General features: G+C 29.9%; 4 protein-coding genes across 19 annotated transcripts; 2 read left to right on the top strand and 2 right to left on the bottom strand.

Moving 5' to 3' along the window:
* Positions 1-532: 532 nt before the first annotated feature.
* On the top strand, positions 533-13,809 carry LOC105424704 (palmitoyltransferase ZDHHC16A). 6 transcript variants are annotated; one of them, XM_011635073.3, is made up of 8 exons: positions 533-755; positions 953-1,100; positions 1,627-1,936; positions 2,079-2,269; positions 2,338-2,648; positions 3,071-6,733; positions 13,480-13,560; positions 13,656-13,809. In XM_011635073.3, exons 1-6 carry the CDS (start codon positions 709-711, stop codon positions 3,159-3,161), a joined length of 1,098 nt encoding a protein of 365 aa, XP_011633375.2. In that variant the 5' UTR covers positions 533-708; the 3' UTR covers positions 3,162-6,733; positions 13,480-13,560; positions 13,656-13,809. The 6 variants fall into 6 exon arrangements, with proteins under 6 accessions (XP_011633375.2, XP_088940719.1, XP_088940723.1 ...); XM_089084593.1 differs by having other exon boundaries at positions 13,480-13,567; XM_089084589.1 differs by having other exon boundaries at positions 544-568; positions 640-755; positions 13,480-13,809.
* LOC105424748 (uncharacterized) lies at positions 2,938-6,536 on the bottom strand. The gene is made up of 5 exons (XM_089084580.1): positions 6,398-6,536; positions 5,208-6,017; positions 4,756-5,020; positions 4,130-4,377; positions 2,938-3,912 (listed from the first exon to the last, which is right to left on the bottom strand). The coding sequence occupies exons 1-5, from the start codon at positions 6,453-6,455 to the stop codon at positions 3,572-3,574; spliced, it is 1,722 nt and encodes a 573-aa protein (XP_088940706.1). The 5' UTR covers positions 6,456-6,536; the 3' UTR covers positions 2,938-3,571.
* On the bottom strand, positions 5,840-17,946 carry LOC105424703 (spermine oxidase). Of its 11 annotated transcripts, none has more exons than XM_089084509.1 (14): positions 17,892-17,946; positions 17,009-17,272; positions 16,581-16,839; positions 12,843-13,056; positions 12,143-12,376; positions 11,930-12,058; positions 11,594-11,793; positions 11,394-11,514; positions 11,059-11,165; positions 9,693-9,874; positions 9,043-9,497; positions 8,212-8,958; positions 7,890-8,014; positions 6,458-6,581 (listed from the first exon to the last, which is right to left on the bottom strand). In XM_089084509.1, exons 2-14 carry the CDS (start codon positions 17,154-17,156, stop codon positions 6,530-6,532), a joined length of 2,973 nt encoding a protein of 990 aa, XP_088940635.1. In that variant the 5' UTR covers positions 17,157-17,272; positions 17,892-17,946; the 3' UTR covers positions 6,458-6,529. The 11 variants fall into 11 exon arrangements, with proteins under 11 accessions (XP_011633374.2, XP_088940635.1, XP_088940631.1 ...); XM_089084505.1 differs by having other exon boundaries at positions 17,825-17,907; XM_089084498.1 differs by having other exon boundaries at positions 17,009-17,310; positions 17,796-17,906.
* Positions 13,670-16,515, top strand: LOC105424702 (uncharacterized). The gene is made up of 7 exons (XM_011635071.3): positions 13,670-13,810; positions 14,046-14,289; positions 14,418-14,616; positions 14,752-14,888; positions 15,066-15,248; positions 15,736-15,905; positions 16,106-16,515. Exons 1-7 carry the CDS (start codon positions 13,797-13,799, stop codon positions 16,230-16,232), a joined length of 1,074 nt encoding a protein of 357 aa, XP_011633373.2. The 5' UTR covers positions 13,670-13,796; the 3' UTR covers positions 16,233-16,515.
* Positions 17,947-18,204: the final 258 nt, after the last annotated feature.

Below are 18,204 nucleotides of genomic sequence, written 5' to 3'. Positions count from 1 at the left end.
TAATTATTTTTTAAGATTTTTAACATCATATATTTTTAAGAGTCCAATAAAAAGTTTTTAATAATTAAATAATTTAATAATTTATTAATTTTTTATAATTTTATAGAGTAAATCTTAAAAAGAAGTTCCCCCACATTTATATTTCTTATATCTTTTAAATTTAAAAATGCCGCCTGCAAGAATAGTAAAAGTATGGCGGGAAAATTTGACTTCATTCGTTTTCTTCAATTTCTTGTTATAAATAACATAAATTCACATTTACAAGTAAATATATATTTTGCAAATATATATAATATATAAACATTATATGAACAACGGATATATATTTTTCTTTGACAATATAATTTTTCTGTCTAAATTCTTTTCTGAAAATAAATATGGCGGACATACCACATAAGTTGCGTTCCGATATTCATTGCAAATACTGAAAATCTATAATATACGTGACCTGAATTATATATTTTCAGTATTGGCAGTGAATATCGGAACGCAGCCGTATTTACGGATCGATCGAGGGTTATTGCAGGTTATCATGCCTTGAGTCGATAAAGTCACAACACCTTATCAGGTGTCTGCAAGTTGTATGACAATGTATAAAGTGTAATATGTAATAAGTATAATGATAAATAATAATTTTAGTCACAAGATATGACTCCAACACGTCAAAATTATGAGTATATTTGAACGGACTCGAGGACACAAACGAAAATGGTAAAGATACAGTGGTCCTTGGCGAAGGCGCCAAGTGTTCTTAGGTAAACCAATAAATTTTTCTATTAATATGAATATTTATCTGTTCAATTTTATGCATCGTCACGAATTTTTCTTCCTATTTTTGCTATTTTTATCTATATTAATCTATCTTGCATTAAAAATTATCGGATTTGAACCCGATTATTGCTTCCTTGTATAATTTTATACAAACCTAATAAGTGACTCGATTTATTTCAAGGGTTAGTTTAAAACAGAAGTGGTGGCAGCTTCAAATTGTCTTCAAATCTTTGTTCTATAATGACTTCCTCAACTGGAGTTATGCTTGTGATATTCTTATGGAACCCATGTTCTGGTTTGTTGAAAACTTCACTTCCTTTTTGGGTCCGGTAAGAGTTTAAATATTATTATTATTATTATTATTATTATTCTTACATTACAAAATCTCAGTTTTAGCAACACAATTATAATTTCATTATGAAGATGAGATTTTATTTTATATTTTATATTATATTTTCATTAAGCAATCTGTATGGAATCGAATTTGACAGTCAAAAAGCAACACTAGAATTTTGATATTTGAAGACTAATTCCTGTGATTTATTAAGTTTAAAAACAGAATTTAACTAAAATCAGCGTATATTGATGTTTCTTGAGCAATTGAAAAATATTAGAGATTTTTTATTGTGATTGTGTTATAAATTTTGTTAGAAAGTTAGTATTTTTTATTTTTTTTACAATCGATGTTATTTTATTAATATGTACGCTGCAATAGCCAGTGTACTTATACACAATAGTTTCGTTTATTAGTATATTACATGAATAATACTTTATAAAATATTCCTGATACTTTATTTTGCATAAGGCAAGCCTTGTGACATTCACAATGTATTTACTAAGCGCTGCAGCCCACAGGTGTTCGTGGTAATGGTAAGCCTACTAACTGTCAGTATTGTCTATATCGCGTATTATCTGGGTCTACCATGGTGGTGGGATCGGAGTCCATTGATGACGATAATCCTATTGCTAATTGGAAACTGGCTGCTGGTTAATGTCTGTTTTCATTATTATATGGGTGTGGCTGTGCCGGCGGGTAATCCGCCGCAGGGAGGTCTTATCCCAGAAGCTGTAAGCATCTGCAAAAAATGCATCAAGCCGAAACCACCCAGAACACATCATTGTTCTGTTTGCAACAAATGCATCCTCAAGATGGATCATCATTGTCGTATCCTTGCATCAAATGCAAATTGATTTTATGTATTCAATTACTTTTTTCATCAATTAGTTCAACATAAATCAATTATTGTCAATAAGGATTTATTTGTTTTACGATGTCTTGTGATAAGTTTTCCTTAATTAACACGTAGCATGGCTAAACAATTGCGTCGGACACTATAATCATCGGCATTTTTTTCTGTATATGGTTTACACAGTAGTCGGCGTTACATTCGTCATGGTATTTGGTGTGCGACTCGCCTACGAAGAATTCTTCCCTGATCAGGAACCAGAATTGGACGGTCATCCAGTGCGTCTCAATAATTCCGAAATAATACCGATGGTACGTAAGTCACTGAACATCTATTTCGTTTTAAATTATAGCTGTTGCAAATGCGTGCTTAATTGTAGACGGAGTCATTGGATCACTTAAGCGAGGAGGAATTGGCGGAAATAGCAAGGCAGGCGGCAGAAACCAAATCCAAAGAATGGCGACAAAGACTGATAATTTTCGCTGGTCTGATCTGCGTTGCTACATTTGCAGCGCTAGGTGCCTTGGCTTGCTGGCACGCAGGTCTTATTACCCGAGGAGAGACAAGCATTGAAGCGCATATCAATAGTGCGGAGTCAAAGAAATATCGAGCCCAGGGCAAGTTCTATCAGAATCCTTATGACTTCGGGCCAAGAGAAAACTGGAGATTGTTCTTAGGAACAAAAAATAGGTAATTGATGAAAATTTTATCAAAATACTTCTGAAAATATTGAATGCAGTAATCTTCGATTGAAATACAGTATTGAAATATGTAATCTATCAATGACAAATTAATTAAATGAGGCAATGACTATAATTAAACAGTACTGTTTCTATAGAATTTCCTAACAAAATTAATTTAATTTAAACATTAAATTTAACATTTAAACATTTAAATTCTGCAAAATCCGCACATTATTCGATACTAATTATGTTAAGTATCTATTTTCGAATTTTAAAAAATTAGTAACTACTGCAAATTTGGTTTATAAATATTTATTGGCACTTTTCATTAAATATATTGAGCATTATACTTCTATTTTCGCATTATACTTTGGTCGCATTCAAAAATTCATCTGTTATTCTCTTAATATATTTAAATATTTGTTGCAGAAATTGGTGGTATATCTTATTCCCATCAACGCATGGCCCTTATGGCGATGGACTTACGTGGCGAACTATTCACGATAGTAAGATCTCTTGATTTTTGAAATTCGGAAAATCAACATCAATTTCATATTCTATAATTTTTGCGATTTCTCTATTTCTTATTCCAATATTCTAGTCAGAACTGCAGTGTGTTCATTTGCACTACCATAGTTAATTGAAAAAATGGTGTATGTACAATTAGCTGATCACAATTTTCAATAATTTGTCAATAGGCAATAATTGGAGCACAAGTTATATCAACTTCTCTGAAATTGCAAAATCATTCTTATACAAAAAAACTAATATAAAATGAAAAAATTTACAAATAACATCAATTTCTTAGCGTTTAATTAATTAATTACTTAATAATTAATTAATAACTAATTTTGTAAAACTTGATTTCGTCAAGTACAATGTAATAAAGAATGTTTTTTGTACTTTTTGCAAAAATCGAATAAATTGCGATTATTGTCCTTCCGGCCAAACGTAACTTTCAATCCATGAAAGATAAGGGGATACTTTAGTATAGACACCAGGCGTGTCACCTATCCCGCAGGCTTGACCGAAGCTGGTGATACCAATCACTTGAAAAAGGCAATCATTTTGAGGATGAATGATTTGTAGAGGACCACCGGAATCTCCCTCGCAGGTATCACTGCTCCGATTGCCGCGAATATCACCGGCACAAATCATATTCGTTGAGATACCATGCGGAACTTCTATAGAAGTGTTATGCTTTTCCGAACATTTCACATTGCTTATTAGAGTCAGTTGAGCTTTTTGCAGTCGATTGCTTGCATCTCCAGCTAAAAGCATATAATTTAACGATTGAATCGATAGTTTAGCTCTTAAAATTTTTAATTTCCGAAATAAAATTTCTGATTCCTAAGATTTTAACTCTTCTAAAAGATGTCTAGATCTAGACATCTTTTAAAGATCATTAGACTTTACAATTTTTTTTTCGAATCCTTTATTATTCCGCAGCTTTCAAATTTATGCGTGAGAGATTATCGGATTATTTACCAAATTCGGTGGCACCCCAGCCGCTGACCCAGGCATTCTTGGGCACGAAATCATATCGCTGATAGAGACATGCAGGTCTTATCGCTAGGCTAAATGTAACGGGACTCTCAAGCAATATCAAAGCTATATCTGCATATAGCTCAGGTGGAAGGTACTCCGGATGTCTTATCATATCACTGATGGCAATCATTATGCCAGCTTGATCCGTCAATTCGTAGAAGCCTATTCGAACGTTAGTCGGATCACCGCTGCAAAAATCATCGTAAAGAAACTAAATTTACTAGTCCTATTTACATCCTATAATAAATAAATAATTGCAAGATAATTCTCATAAATCGATCTTTCTCAAGGATTATTTTCAGTTTCACAAAATTTAATTAATATTTGAATTAAAAGATCAAGTTTTAAAATTTTATAATCTTTTAAATTATGACTTTCAAGATCCAGAATTATTCCGTATCACGTCAAAGAAATATTCAAGAAGTCTTAAGAAATGTCTTCAATTTTTATGATTTTATTTTAATCTATTATTATAATCATTCAAGTGAAATGACTGCCAAATAAAAAACAAAAGAAATCGCTTTCTCATTTTTAAATAGTTTAAAATAAAAAAATGATAGAAGTACTTTGGTCCATAAGTACAATGCGCAGCGGAAAGTACCCAGCTATGTGAAATTAACGTCCCACCACACATATAAGAAAAAGTCTGTCCAAATAGTCTGCCCAGAGCGGCCATATGAGGAAACTCGCCGGGTTGAGCATCGACGCCACCAATCACCAGATGATTTGAATCCTGACAGGCATTGTTCACTCTGAACACGCCCGATGATGAACCGGTTAAAGATTGTATCTCAGTTACACCCGAAATCTCTCCAGCATATTCATCGCATTCTGAAATTTATTTTTTAGATGTTATTGTATGATTTATTTCAAATGTATAAAGATATTTGAAATTTTGAATTATTCATAAAATGTCTAAATACTTGTCTATTACATTACAAACATATATTTGTATACATCCTTCTTAAAATATTTTAATTCTATAAGTTTTTAAAATACACAATTACATTTTACTTACTCAGTTCTGATTTCGTTTTTACTGGACCAGTGATTTTAATGGGTATTAGTTCCTCCAATGATATACTTGTAACTGAAGGCTGAACTTGAGGAGTTGGTACTGGTATATTAGGTGGTGGTTGTGGTAGTCTTGGTGTACTAGGTGATAGCCTTGATGTAGGTGATGGTCTTGGTGTAGTAGGTGGTGGCCTTGGGGTAGTAGGTGGTGGCCTTGGAGTAGTAGGTGGTGGCCTTGGAGTAGTAGGTGGTGGCCTTGGAGTAATAGATGGTGGTCTTGATGTAGTAGTAGGTGATGGCTCTAGTGTAGTAAGTGGTCTTGGGGGAAGTCTTGGTGAGACAGGCTTTGATGGACCATCTGCATTAAATCTTGTGTCGGTGGGATGCAAGAAGGGATTGTTGATGTATAAGTCTCCACTATTTGAAAAGCTTGGTGAGACTGGCTTATTGACACTTGACAAAAATGGATTTCCACTTGTGCCACTGCTTGGTGAAAGTGGTTTTTGATTATTTGTGACACTATTTGACAAAAATGGATTTTCACCACTTATGGCAATATTTGAAAAATATGAACTTTCTTTATCTGGTTTTATGACAGTATTCGATAAGAATGGATTTCTACTATTTGTAACACTATTTGGAGATGGATTTTTATTATTTGTGGCACTATTTGACAAAAACGGATTTCCATTTTTATTGGGAGAGGAAGGTACGAAGGAAATGATCTCAACATTAGGACGAGTTGGAGACGATTGGAGGAAAGGATTAGCTGCGATATTCTCGCTGAGATAAACTTTTGAATTCTTTGAATTACCTAAAAAAATAAACAAGTTATTTATTATAAAAAAGCGCAAATATCTTTATAAATATGTAATTACACATATATTACTTACATAAATAAATTAATGTATTATAACTTTTATATTAATTTATATAAATTCTTTAAATTTATATTTCTCAATGTAAAAATTTTAGAAAAACGAGAATAATGAAATTAGAAAATTAAAAATCTTTACAACAATACAGATGTTAGTACAATGTACTCAAGTTTTATGCATTCTTTGATTTTAATAACATCCACAATCACACACAATTATTGTCACAATGTAATAATATTTAACAATGTAAAATAATCCATAGAATCGTTTCTCATAATGATGTTTGATATCAATGATAATCTTGAATTTTTCTCACCAATGGAAGCCACGCCGAGGATCAGAAAGATCGTAAGGAAATCGAAATAAAAATCCATCGCGAGGGTATACACAAGACTATTGAGTATTCGATGTCAAGGCAATTGACAGTGAAGATAAGCTACTGCGACGATTAGCAACGATGGAATCTGCACGCGTCTTCCTCTCTCTCCAATCTCTCCCTCCTAATTTTACGGAGAATGGAACGCATAAAGAAGATGATAGGTAAAAAAAGCAAGAAGAGATAAGAAGGAGAAGAGAGTATGTACCAAGAGTGGGGAAACGGTCCTGTGCTCGGGTCGTGATTTCATTGAAGATGCCGACGTTGCGAATTTTAGTAAGAAATTTTAATAAAATAAATAGCAATCGTTAAGTATGCTAATTAAGTATACTAAGTTAAATTATAATATCTTGACAATATTTTGCATGTTTAAAATTGTGATTTAGAATGTATTTGATATAGTAACTTTGCAAGTACATAATATAATATAAAATATAAATATATAATATATAATATAATAATAATATATTTATTATTCATTCACAAAATTGACATAAAATAATATAATTTTATCATTATTATTATTACATAAACAATATATTTAAAATAATATAAACTATATAAATATATAAATATATAAATATATATATATATATATATATATATATATATATATATATTTAGTAAAACAAAACAAAATGAAAAATATTATTTTAATTATTCTTAATGTTATTTCTTAATGTAATTCTTATTAATTTTTAATTATTGATCATAACTTTTTTAAATATCCAATATTGTTTCAAATATTTGCTGCTTCATATAATGTTTTTATGATTATATAAAAAAAGGAAAGAAAGAAGAATAGATGCAAATCGATGTTTGTCAAGGATAAATTTCAGGCAGACATTGTTCAATTAATGTTTGATTGGTCAATTGAAAATCTCCGATTCTGACGTAACTGTTCAAAGTGGATAAACCAGTTCGTCTGTTCCGCAAAAATCAATATGATAAGAAGATACTGAATAACAGGAAAGAGAGTCAATTCGGATTGCTTACCAATATGTAGAAATAACATATACTTAATAAACAGAAAGTGAAAGCATATATATATGTTTATATATATATATATATATATATATATATATATATATAAATAACACGATGTAAATAGATAAAATTACATATAAAAAGAAATTTCTTAATAATAAATTAAAACTCAATCAATTAATTAAAAATTAAATTATTTACATAATAATAACTTACTAATAACTTAATATGTAGAAACTAATGTTACATATTTATAAATCTTGTTATTAAATGATTGCAATAAAGAGAAAAATACGTCATTACAAGCATGTTACAAAGTTTTATTTCTATAGTATATTTACATATCTATATATCAAGAAACGCTAATATCTCATTTATAAACATATATACATATTATATTATATTATATATATATATATATATATATATATATATATATATTTACTTGATGTTCGCGTGATGCTCCAAGAATACTTCAGCTTGATGAATTCCCGTCTCGTAAGCTCCATGCGTCGTCGAATAGAACTCGTCATGTGTGGCTTCACCAGCGAACAATATAATTGGTAAATTCTGCCATATTTAAAAATTTTTATAAATTAGCAAATCTGAAATTGTTTTCTTCTAATGCTGTAATTTTGCTTTATCTTAACATAATATTTAAAAAATCCATAATACAAAATCTCAATATTTTTTGGGACTATAAAATTTCCAATTTAAAATTGAAAGAAATGCTAAACTTTGAAAATATCTTACGGTAATCTTCTCACCTGCTTTCTCTTCGCGTCATTCTGCAATATTGTCGTCCAGACTGGTTGGGCTAACGTTTTAGGCGAGACATTATCCTTCTCGCAGCTTTTTGTGATGTGACTATAACCACCTCTTACATATTTATTCCCATTCCATTTGGTTCGAACGCATTTCTTCACTGGCGGAATATCGCGATATTGCAAATAACGCGTTAAGAGATTCACACAATCTTGCGCGATTGTCTGTTCCGATAAATTTTCAATGATACGTGCTCCTTGCCCGCCGACCCACACTATGAGAGTGGCCGGATGAGTCGGCAGAACGTCGAATCCCGTGAGGTCCCTGGTCCATTCCGGTAAGGATTGGCGATCGGCGTCTCTGCGCCAAAGCAATTGGAAACCATTCACGTCACTTTGCCACCAGGGCTCGCCAAAGTCCAGAAAAATTTTATTAATCGTTCCAAAACCAAGATCCTCGATAGCGACGCTCAGATAGTTCGGTAACAATGGTTGGAACATCTTTCGATGATTTTCCTTCAAATAGCCGAGCGAACAAGTGACTATGACCGCATCAGCTAGGATTCGCGTTCCCTCGGAAGTTGTCACGATGATCGGAGAATCCTTTTCAGAATCGACAGAATCCCGCCAGTAAATAGTCTCCACGGGCATAGCTAAACGCACTTTTTGCTCGTTCAGATTGCCAACGAGAAGATTTGTCAAGGAACTATAACCGGATTTGAAGAGCAAATGTTCCGGTCCACCAACATACTGTAGAAATTAATATTGTCGTTACGTAGTGCGTCATTATTAAATTTATTATTAAAACTCTATATATATAAAAATTAAATTTACCTTAAATTTTCCCCACAGGACCGCCGATAAATCATCCAAAGAGTGGCAACAATTGTCTACTAGAAGAAACCGCACGTTCCAATCGAAAATTTCCTCCTTCATCCTCCTCTCCATTAAAGAATCGCCTCCCTCACGTAAATAATTCTCAAAACTATTTCTCATGACAGAACCGATACTCTCTTGCTCCTTTAAAGATCTCCGAGACTCACAAACATCATCCGAAACATTTCGCACGAGATCGTCGACTTCGCGAACCAAGTTTTCGCTCATTATCGTTCCATCGTCGCGCAAGAAAATTCCCTCACCGTCCGTGCCTTGAATATTCGACAATAAATCATTGTTGAAACAATATTGCGCTAACCTGCTCTTATCACCATGCAAGAATTGTGCCCCGCAATCTATCCAGCCATCGTTCCATGGGATGGAATGAATTCTTCCTCCAATTATGTCTTGAGCTATAAAAAAAATAATGACAAGTAATCCAAAAAAATTTGTTTTATCTTAAACCATTCAGATTTATCTCTCTATTTTTTTTGTATAAGTTTTTATATTATTTATTTACACGATTGCCTCAAAGATTAAGATTTTTCTTTTAATATTAAATATTGAATTAAATGTTGAATTTTTAAGAGACACATGTCTAAACGTACCTTCGAGAAGAAGATAATCCGTGAATCCCGCATCTTCTAATGTTTTCGCCGCCGCTAATCCTGCAATTCCTGCACCTATTATCACAACTTTTGTCCTTTCTGTTCCTCTCGCACTCGCGTCAGTCTCTATCCGCAATGTTTCGTCGAAGTTGTTAATCAGTCGATCTAAGCGATTCCACGTTCTACGTCATCCGAAGTAATTAGTCTACTGAATTTCAAATAAAGATACGTATACATAAGATATGTATACATACCGTTTTCTATATTTTTATCAAATTTATTCTAATTCACAGTAAATATATTCTACTAAAAATTCTATTTAATCAGTACACACAAACTACGCTACTTATTTGAAGATATTCTCAATGCAATGATAATATAAAGTAAATAAAAAGTAAATAATAAATATAAATAATAATGAACGCAATCAATACACATTAATCAATACACAATAATAAATATAAATATTATCCCTCTTGCGGATAACGATAAAATATATATTTCATATCAATTATACATATTTTCTCTATTTTACATCAATTTACAAAATTAAAATTTATACTATCACATTTATATACAATGTATTTTTATACAAATGTTTACACCTTACTAATAAGTACGGTGATTGGCCATGATTAAAAATCCTTAAATATATTCGTCGATTGCAAATATTGTAAATTGGAAACATATTTCAAGTTTTCTGTAATCCGTTCATTACGAAGATAGTTGTAGGAGATGTAATTAGAGATGTGAGTTTAATTGCCTAAGAAGAAGCATGTTAGAAGCAATTAATATAACTATAAATGCAAAAACATGAGTGCAAAATTTGAAGCTAATATATTTAAAAATAATAGTAAAATAGCAATAAACAGAAAAGCTTTTACTTCTAAGCTTTCGCTAAGTTAAAAAAGAAAAAAGTTTTATGAAACATATGACCCAAAAATAAATAAACTTGACGTGATAACATAATACAATACAATTTGGATCATGCGAGAATAGTAACTATAAGCGGAAATAATTATTAATGCATGATACATTATGCATTACATATAATACATAGAAGTAAAGATGCATTGTTTCAATTATAAATTATTTTAAACTAAAACTTTATTTAACAGGTTACTCCCCTTTTTCATTCAAATTTATAAAACTGGAAAAAATTTAGAATTAATGAAAAATATACTATTATAATTTTAATAAAAAAAATTTATGAAGTTTATTAAAAAATAAATTTTTTAATCATTTTTTAAAGCATATATTATTGCATTAAATAATCAAAAAATTATCAAGCATTATTAGTATATTTATCATATTATTATACTCTTGATCCCAAGCTTTAAATAACACTTCAATTAATATTATTTACCTTTCAAAGGCGATTAGTCTATCCGCTTCACGGAAACCTGTTTCCACAGCGCCATGCACAGTAGAATAATAATGATCATGCGTAGCTTCTCCAGCGAAAAGAATTATCTAATCATGATGTATTTTGTCAATGTCAATAATTTCTTTTTTTACAATTTAATAACGATTTACTAACGATTATATAAAACAGAAATACGTGATAAACAAAAAATAAAAACTATTCCTAGTCCTATCAATAAAATAAATAATATAAGACGACAAGGAACTTAACTATAATATTTTGGACATTAATTTAATCAGTGAAAACATTAAGTTACTTAAGTTAATATTACGTACAGGTTTATTTCCATTCATGATCGGCTCGGCCAAATCTTTTGGTTCTACATCCATTTGCTCGGATACCATGCTTTGAAAACTATACGAGCCTCGAAAATGCTCATTAGTGTACCACTTGGATCTAAAAGTTTAAAAAAATAGTTACGACTTAATTATCATTTTTTTTTTTTCAATTGCATTCACTTTTGACAGAAAATTACCTTAATATTCTTTTTGGCTTTACAACATTATAATATTTTCCGAATGATTTTGTTAATAATAGATACAATCCGTCGAATACATCAATGTCCGACAAGGTTTCCATGTATCTCGCATTTTTTCCTGCCATCCAAGCGCATAAAACATTCGGTTGATAAGCTACATCAAAAATCGAGAATACATCGCAGAGCCACTCGCTACTCTGAAACAAATATTGGAAGATTATAAAGAGCAATATAAACAAAAAATCAATCAAATTTATTTTTAATTGCAAAGTATTATTCATTATAATCTGTAAATCACTATAATCTGTAAATCACATTCAAATATCTATTTACTTGATCATAGTTTTGCAAGAATTCCTCCTTATCTGTTTCTGACCAGATAAAATTAAAACTGGCTTTATCCGGCCACCATCTGTGCGGAAATTCGAGGAAAATCTTATTCGCTGTTCCGAGATTTAATCCCTATGAAATTATGTTTAAATTAATTAACATCTGTCGTATAATCTGTCGTATATCATTTTATTTAGAGTATATTGTTAATAAAACCTCTATCGCACGTTGTTTCTTTTGTGACAAAGATGGTATAAACATCGTAGAATGTTTCTCTTTTAGAACACCTAGAGATCCAGTGAATATAACATGCAATGCAGAATATTCGCATCCATCTCTAGTGATCACTGTAACATTTTTGTCTGAGCTATAATTTATAGTTGATACGACTTTTCCAAATTCTATTCTTTCCATCACTGGCAAGCATTCCTCTGCATTTGGAATTTTTTGCTAATAAAATAATCAATATATCTGAATTAAAAAAACTTGCTAAAATAATTGTTGAAATATATATCAATAATGCATTTGTTTAATATATATATATATATATATATATATATATATATATATATATATAAATATATCAATAATAGGTTAAAGATGCATAAAAAATTAAATAACATAAATTAATAAATTTTAAATAACATAAAATTTAAATTGCCAATTATTATAAATTTTTTTGATCTTCAGATATTATTCATAATATTTTCATAATCTTTTTTTCTCCTTAATTTTATGAATTAATTTTAGTCTTATTCTTATAAATATATATTTTTTAAATTGATCATTGTTTCGTTTTTAACAGAATATTTTCTAAATTTTATTAAAAGTTGAAGTGTTTTGTAAAATAAAATGTTGATATAAATGACTCATTTTTGCACAATATGATATTCAATATTGTCAAATGATTTTTTACCAATAATAAATCAAAAATTGTTTTATAACCACGATCCTTCCAATTTAATGTAAGATCGCCTTCGCACTCCCAATATCCTGCCAAACGTTTTGCGGAAACGTCAAACCACGTATCGCTGCATTGTATAGAATTTTCCATCTTTTCTATCCAAGATAAATATTCAGAAACTCGAGCACGACTCATAAAAGGTTTCTCATCAAAAATTTTGTAATATCTGTAACATTAATATGATGATTAAATTTATTATTATAAAAAATCTCTTATTTTAATATTACCTTTACTATTCAATTTATACTCATTACAAATTTCACTCCAGATACTAAATAAATATGAAATAATTGTAAAATTTTTATCTATTTCTCTTTAACAATTATTAGAACGATATTTTGTAAACATGACTTTGTTAAGTAGTACATTAATTTAATTCATTTACATTTCGTCTCTGCATTATGTTTATAATTATATATTTAATAAGTCAAATTAATTAAAATTAAATTTAATTAATATAATTAATTTAATTAATTTAATATTTAATATTAATTTAATTTAATTTAATATTAATTTAATAATTAAATAAATTTTGAAAAAAAAAACAAAAATTTTGATATTTTGTATTTTCTTCTGATTCAAACTGTAGGCGGATAGGCAGCAAGGATGAATCATCATCAACCTTGTAAACTGTGGTGGGGGAAAGCACTGACTGATACTACATCAGCCAGTATGTGGTAATCATTCTATCATATGCAGAGAATATAGCCTCCAATAATAATATTTGGGTTCTAATAGGCTGATATTTTTTATATGGATTTTTAGATATCTCAATCATGGAAAAATATTGCATTTATATAGTCTCTGCAAATAATTGTAGAATGATCTACAATAGTAATATCATTAAATCCAACTGATTACTCACGACAAGCTTTTACTGTCAATGAAACTTAGAAACTTTATAAAATGTTTGCAAAAAGGTAACGATGTCTCTCAGTTTTAGTTTACTATTAGAGCAATAATTAATTTTGTTATCAACATACATCATGTACAATAGAAAATTAATTCCTTACAAACTTAGATGGTGTTGATATTATACAAGTATGAAATATTTATACATTTTCCTCAAATTGAGTCAGTTTTTTGAGGAAAATGTGTAAATGTTCAATTCTTACAAAGTCTTCAATTCTTCAATGAGATATACAATTCTATTAGGAAAATAGATCCAGTACTGGAAAAACTAAGGAATGAAGTGGATGGACCACCAAATTTAGATATGATTATCTTGAATATCCAGAAAGAATCATCACGTGTTCACGCTGCATACTTATTTGAGCATATTGGCAAAGCCACGTTACAAAGGTTATGCTTGTTGCTGAGCTCCACAGCAACAGGAAAGATCTATGATGGATGGCAGGAATTTGCAGCATACATGGGCCTAACGATGGAGCAGATACGTGTAAGTTTAAAAAATAGAGGAATATAATTATTGCAACTAAAATATAATATTATATGACAATATTGTATGATTGTTATATAATAACAATATTAATAATAATAATATTGTTATATCATTTTATTGTCTAGTGCATAGATTACGATTTCAAAGGGCTTCAGGATCCAACGTATTACGTCCTTTTGACTTATGTGCAGTGTCCTGATGCAACGATGGATAAAATTCTGAGTGCTTTGCAAAAAATGCAACGGCTCGATGTGATAAATCAAATTAAAGATTACGTGCATGATCTAGTCAGTGTTGCGTCACAATGTGCTACACGCCATGATGGTAAAGAATAGTAACAATTATTTTTTTTCTAGCGTTACAGAATAAATCACAAGTTGAATTAATTTTGATAGATAGATTTTTAAAGAAGTATTAATTGTATGTATATATTTATTTATATTAATTATTTACATTTAGGATCTGAAATAATTAAACCAGGACATATACCGAGAGCACCATTAGTCCTAAGTCCTATTTTGACAGGAGAATGCAGAAGTGGAATGAAAGAAAGTGAATCAATAAGCACATCACAAGGAAATAATCAAGGAAAAAAGGTTATAATTCTCGTTTTATAATTCATATTTATAATTCATATTTATAATTCATATTTGTGAAAATTTACTAGATAATAAGATTTTAAATTAAGATTTTTATTAGAAAAAGTTTAAATTAAAATTTTCTAATTTAAACTAATCTATATTATATTTATATTTATATCTATATTTTGTCAGATTGAACAAACGTACGGCTGCATAGTTATGCTGACTTTCACTGATGATGGTTTAGCAACAGCCGAATACATCACAAAGATATTCAGATCCAAACAGCCGCGAATCGGTGTGCTTATATTGCAAGAGCAAGAGAAACATGTCTACAGCCAAGCTGAAGAATTCATAGATGATTGTTTTAACCAGGTAGATTAATTTCTTTTTTTCTTTAAGGCACGAGTCAAGTCTTGATTTCTCGGAGAAAAGCAATTCTATAAACCTTGATTTTCTTCTAATTTTGTTATAAATAAAATTTGATTGAAGATTATAAGATTAATTTTAGAGAGAGAGAGAGAGAGAGAGAGAGAGAGAGAATTTTATTGTAAAACTTATGCATTATTATTATTTAAAGGCCTATTTTTGCCTTCCAAAAAATTAAGTTTGTGTTTTGGATATTTTGTTTTTATCACAATGGAATATTTTTTCTTTCAAAATTCCTTGTGTCATATGTTAGAGCGATAATTCTAGAAATCAAATTTTGATAGAAAATCTAGAATAGAGCTATCCAACATCCGAATAAATTGATTTATTTTTAATTAAATTAAGACTTTTGAATAATAAAAGTTGATTTTTTGACTATTGATTATATTAAGTGCTATTGACATTGAAGTATTGTAAATTAATTTATTTTTAGGTCGATTATGTTATACCGATACTAACAAGAGGATACGTCAAAAGAATAAATAATCCTGTGAAAATGTATGAAGAAACGAATAATAATTTGGACACAAAATATTTGAAATACATATATTCTTTGTTGAGATATGAATACATGAGAAATCAATGCTGCAACAATCGCGTGAGGTACGCATAATTGATAAGTTTTTTATAGCAAACTAATAGATAACAAGATAATAAATAACAAGCTTCTGACAGATAAATCTTTATGATAAGCATTTATGATAAAATATCACTTATATTTGTTCACGACTAATATAATATAGAAATATACAGAACGCTATAGTGACTGTCTTTGCTAATTTTGCTTTACTTTTTATTATCAGATGTATCGTGCCTGATAAAGATGTTTGTACGATTGTGCAAACTCGCCTACATCCTACATTGCAAGCATGGTTTCGTGAGAGCAAAATTGATGATTTCGTAAACAATATTCTCTTTCACAAAATTTGATGTAGAAACTATAAATACTCGTACAAAAACATAACTTTTGTGAATAATTTTTAAGGATTTATATTTTTTCAGAGCTTTTTGAAGACTGTGGTATTAACAATTTTCTTATAAAACTATATTCTCTTCCATAAAATATGCAAATTGTGTGAGTTTTGTATCTCAAACAAGTACAAAAATTTCATAAATGACTATTAAGAATTTAAATTCTTATAAAAATTCTTTATATTGTACATTATTGACATTTTTCTTATGTTAACCAAATAAAAGGGTATTTATTTTTTAACTTACTTTCTAAATAATTTATACAATATATATTCTTAATCCTGAAATAAAAATGGAATTACTTACTCTCTTATAAAATAATCTCCATAAGATCCTCTTTCCTTGTTAAGTTCTGCTTGTTTTACTATATTGTGATAAATCATCAGAGCTTCGCTACTTTCCTTTTCGGGCATTATTTCACCATTAATGGTAATAAATTCATGTTTGCTGGGATCAAGTAAGCCTGCATTCGAATCCAGCAGATCGTGTTTGGAGGCAAGCTGAAATACTACGTTTCCAGTCTGTCCATGGACCCACTGAGCTCCGAGATCCACTACATTGTCACCTGGAAATATGCAGATACTCAAATTTAAAATTTTCCTAAGTGTTCAAAAGTTTAAAAGCACAGAATTGGAATTATTTTGATTTTTAAAAGTGATATGATTGCGAAAAAGCGAAATTACTGAATTACTGAAGGTAAAAAGCTAATTCTCACAGAAGAGAGATTTATTTACCGAAATTTGTAGTATATATTCTACCACCAATCCTATCGTTGGCTTCCAGTATTATAAAATCGTCCACATTTTTCTGCATCAGCCTCGAGGCAGCTGCAATGCCAGCTGCACCCGCGCCAACGATCACAATCTTAATTTTCTTTGGCATATCGCAAATTCTCAACAATTGTACTGCACCCAACAGTTTCACTGCACCGTTGATGATCGTTTTCGTATATTGTCAGAGATAAACGTGAATAATGACTTTAAGTGAACTCGAATTGGCTGAAGTAGATAACGCATCGGATTAGCTAAATCATTGACTGGAATGATGATAATATTACATCAATGTGAACAAAATACATTGGCAATTTACAACTTACTTAAATGACTTTTAAGTAAGATTTGCAATTAATTCCGAATTTAATCTCTACAAATTATAAGAAATTTAAAAAGAAAAAAAAAATCCGAATAAATTTTCCCTTCACATTCGCATTTGCTTTTGGCATTAATTTAATTCCGGCGATTATACCTCGAATAATATTATTATTATTATATATCAACTTGCAAACAGGTCTGATTGATTTGATTTTAATGCTGAATGTATCACCGTGAATTTTTATTCAACACTTTGCAATTGAACTTTGACGAATTCTCGAAGAAAGAAGTTAATACACGTCGTGCATAACCGCAAATTGGTGTTCTTTGCAAAAAAAATGCGCTTTACTTCTTTAAAGCGAATGCAAATACTTTGACGAGCATTGGATGAGAGCAGAAAACACGAATCATTCAGAAAACAAAGATCTACTTAATATCATAATTCCCAACGATTGTTACAATTATTTCACTTTCCACGTGTTCACACTACCATACCGCGCACAGATAATAGCTGCACCAAACTTACATCAGCTGAAACCCAGCTGAGAGCTGAAACATCGATAGATCTGTCATGGCCTTATATACCAACGACTGCTATCTACTATTTTAGTTATGTCTAAGATTACAAATTATTAGATGGAAAAACATAATTTGATTTTTGCGAAAGAGAATAATTGACATTATTCTTTCTCGTGAAATTATTTCATTAAAATTTAGAATTTCATAGAAATCTATGTATAATTTATAGTGACGAAACAAAATTAAAGAATCAAAATATGCGCTATCAAAATTTATCTAAAAAATATACATATATATATATGTATAGATATAAATATATT

Source organism: Pogonomyrmex barbatus, unplaced genomic scaffold (assembly GCF_055798465.1).
Source record: "Pogonomyrmex barbatus isolate J1 unplaced genomic scaffold, ASM5579846v1 scaffold1, whole genome shotgun sequence".
NCBI lineage: Eukaryota > Metazoa > Arthropoda > Insecta > Hymenoptera > Formicidae > Pogonomyrmex > Pogonomyrmex barbatus.
Note: the sequence above shows the minus strand (reverse complement) of the source record. Positions and strands in the feature narration are given on the sequence as shown.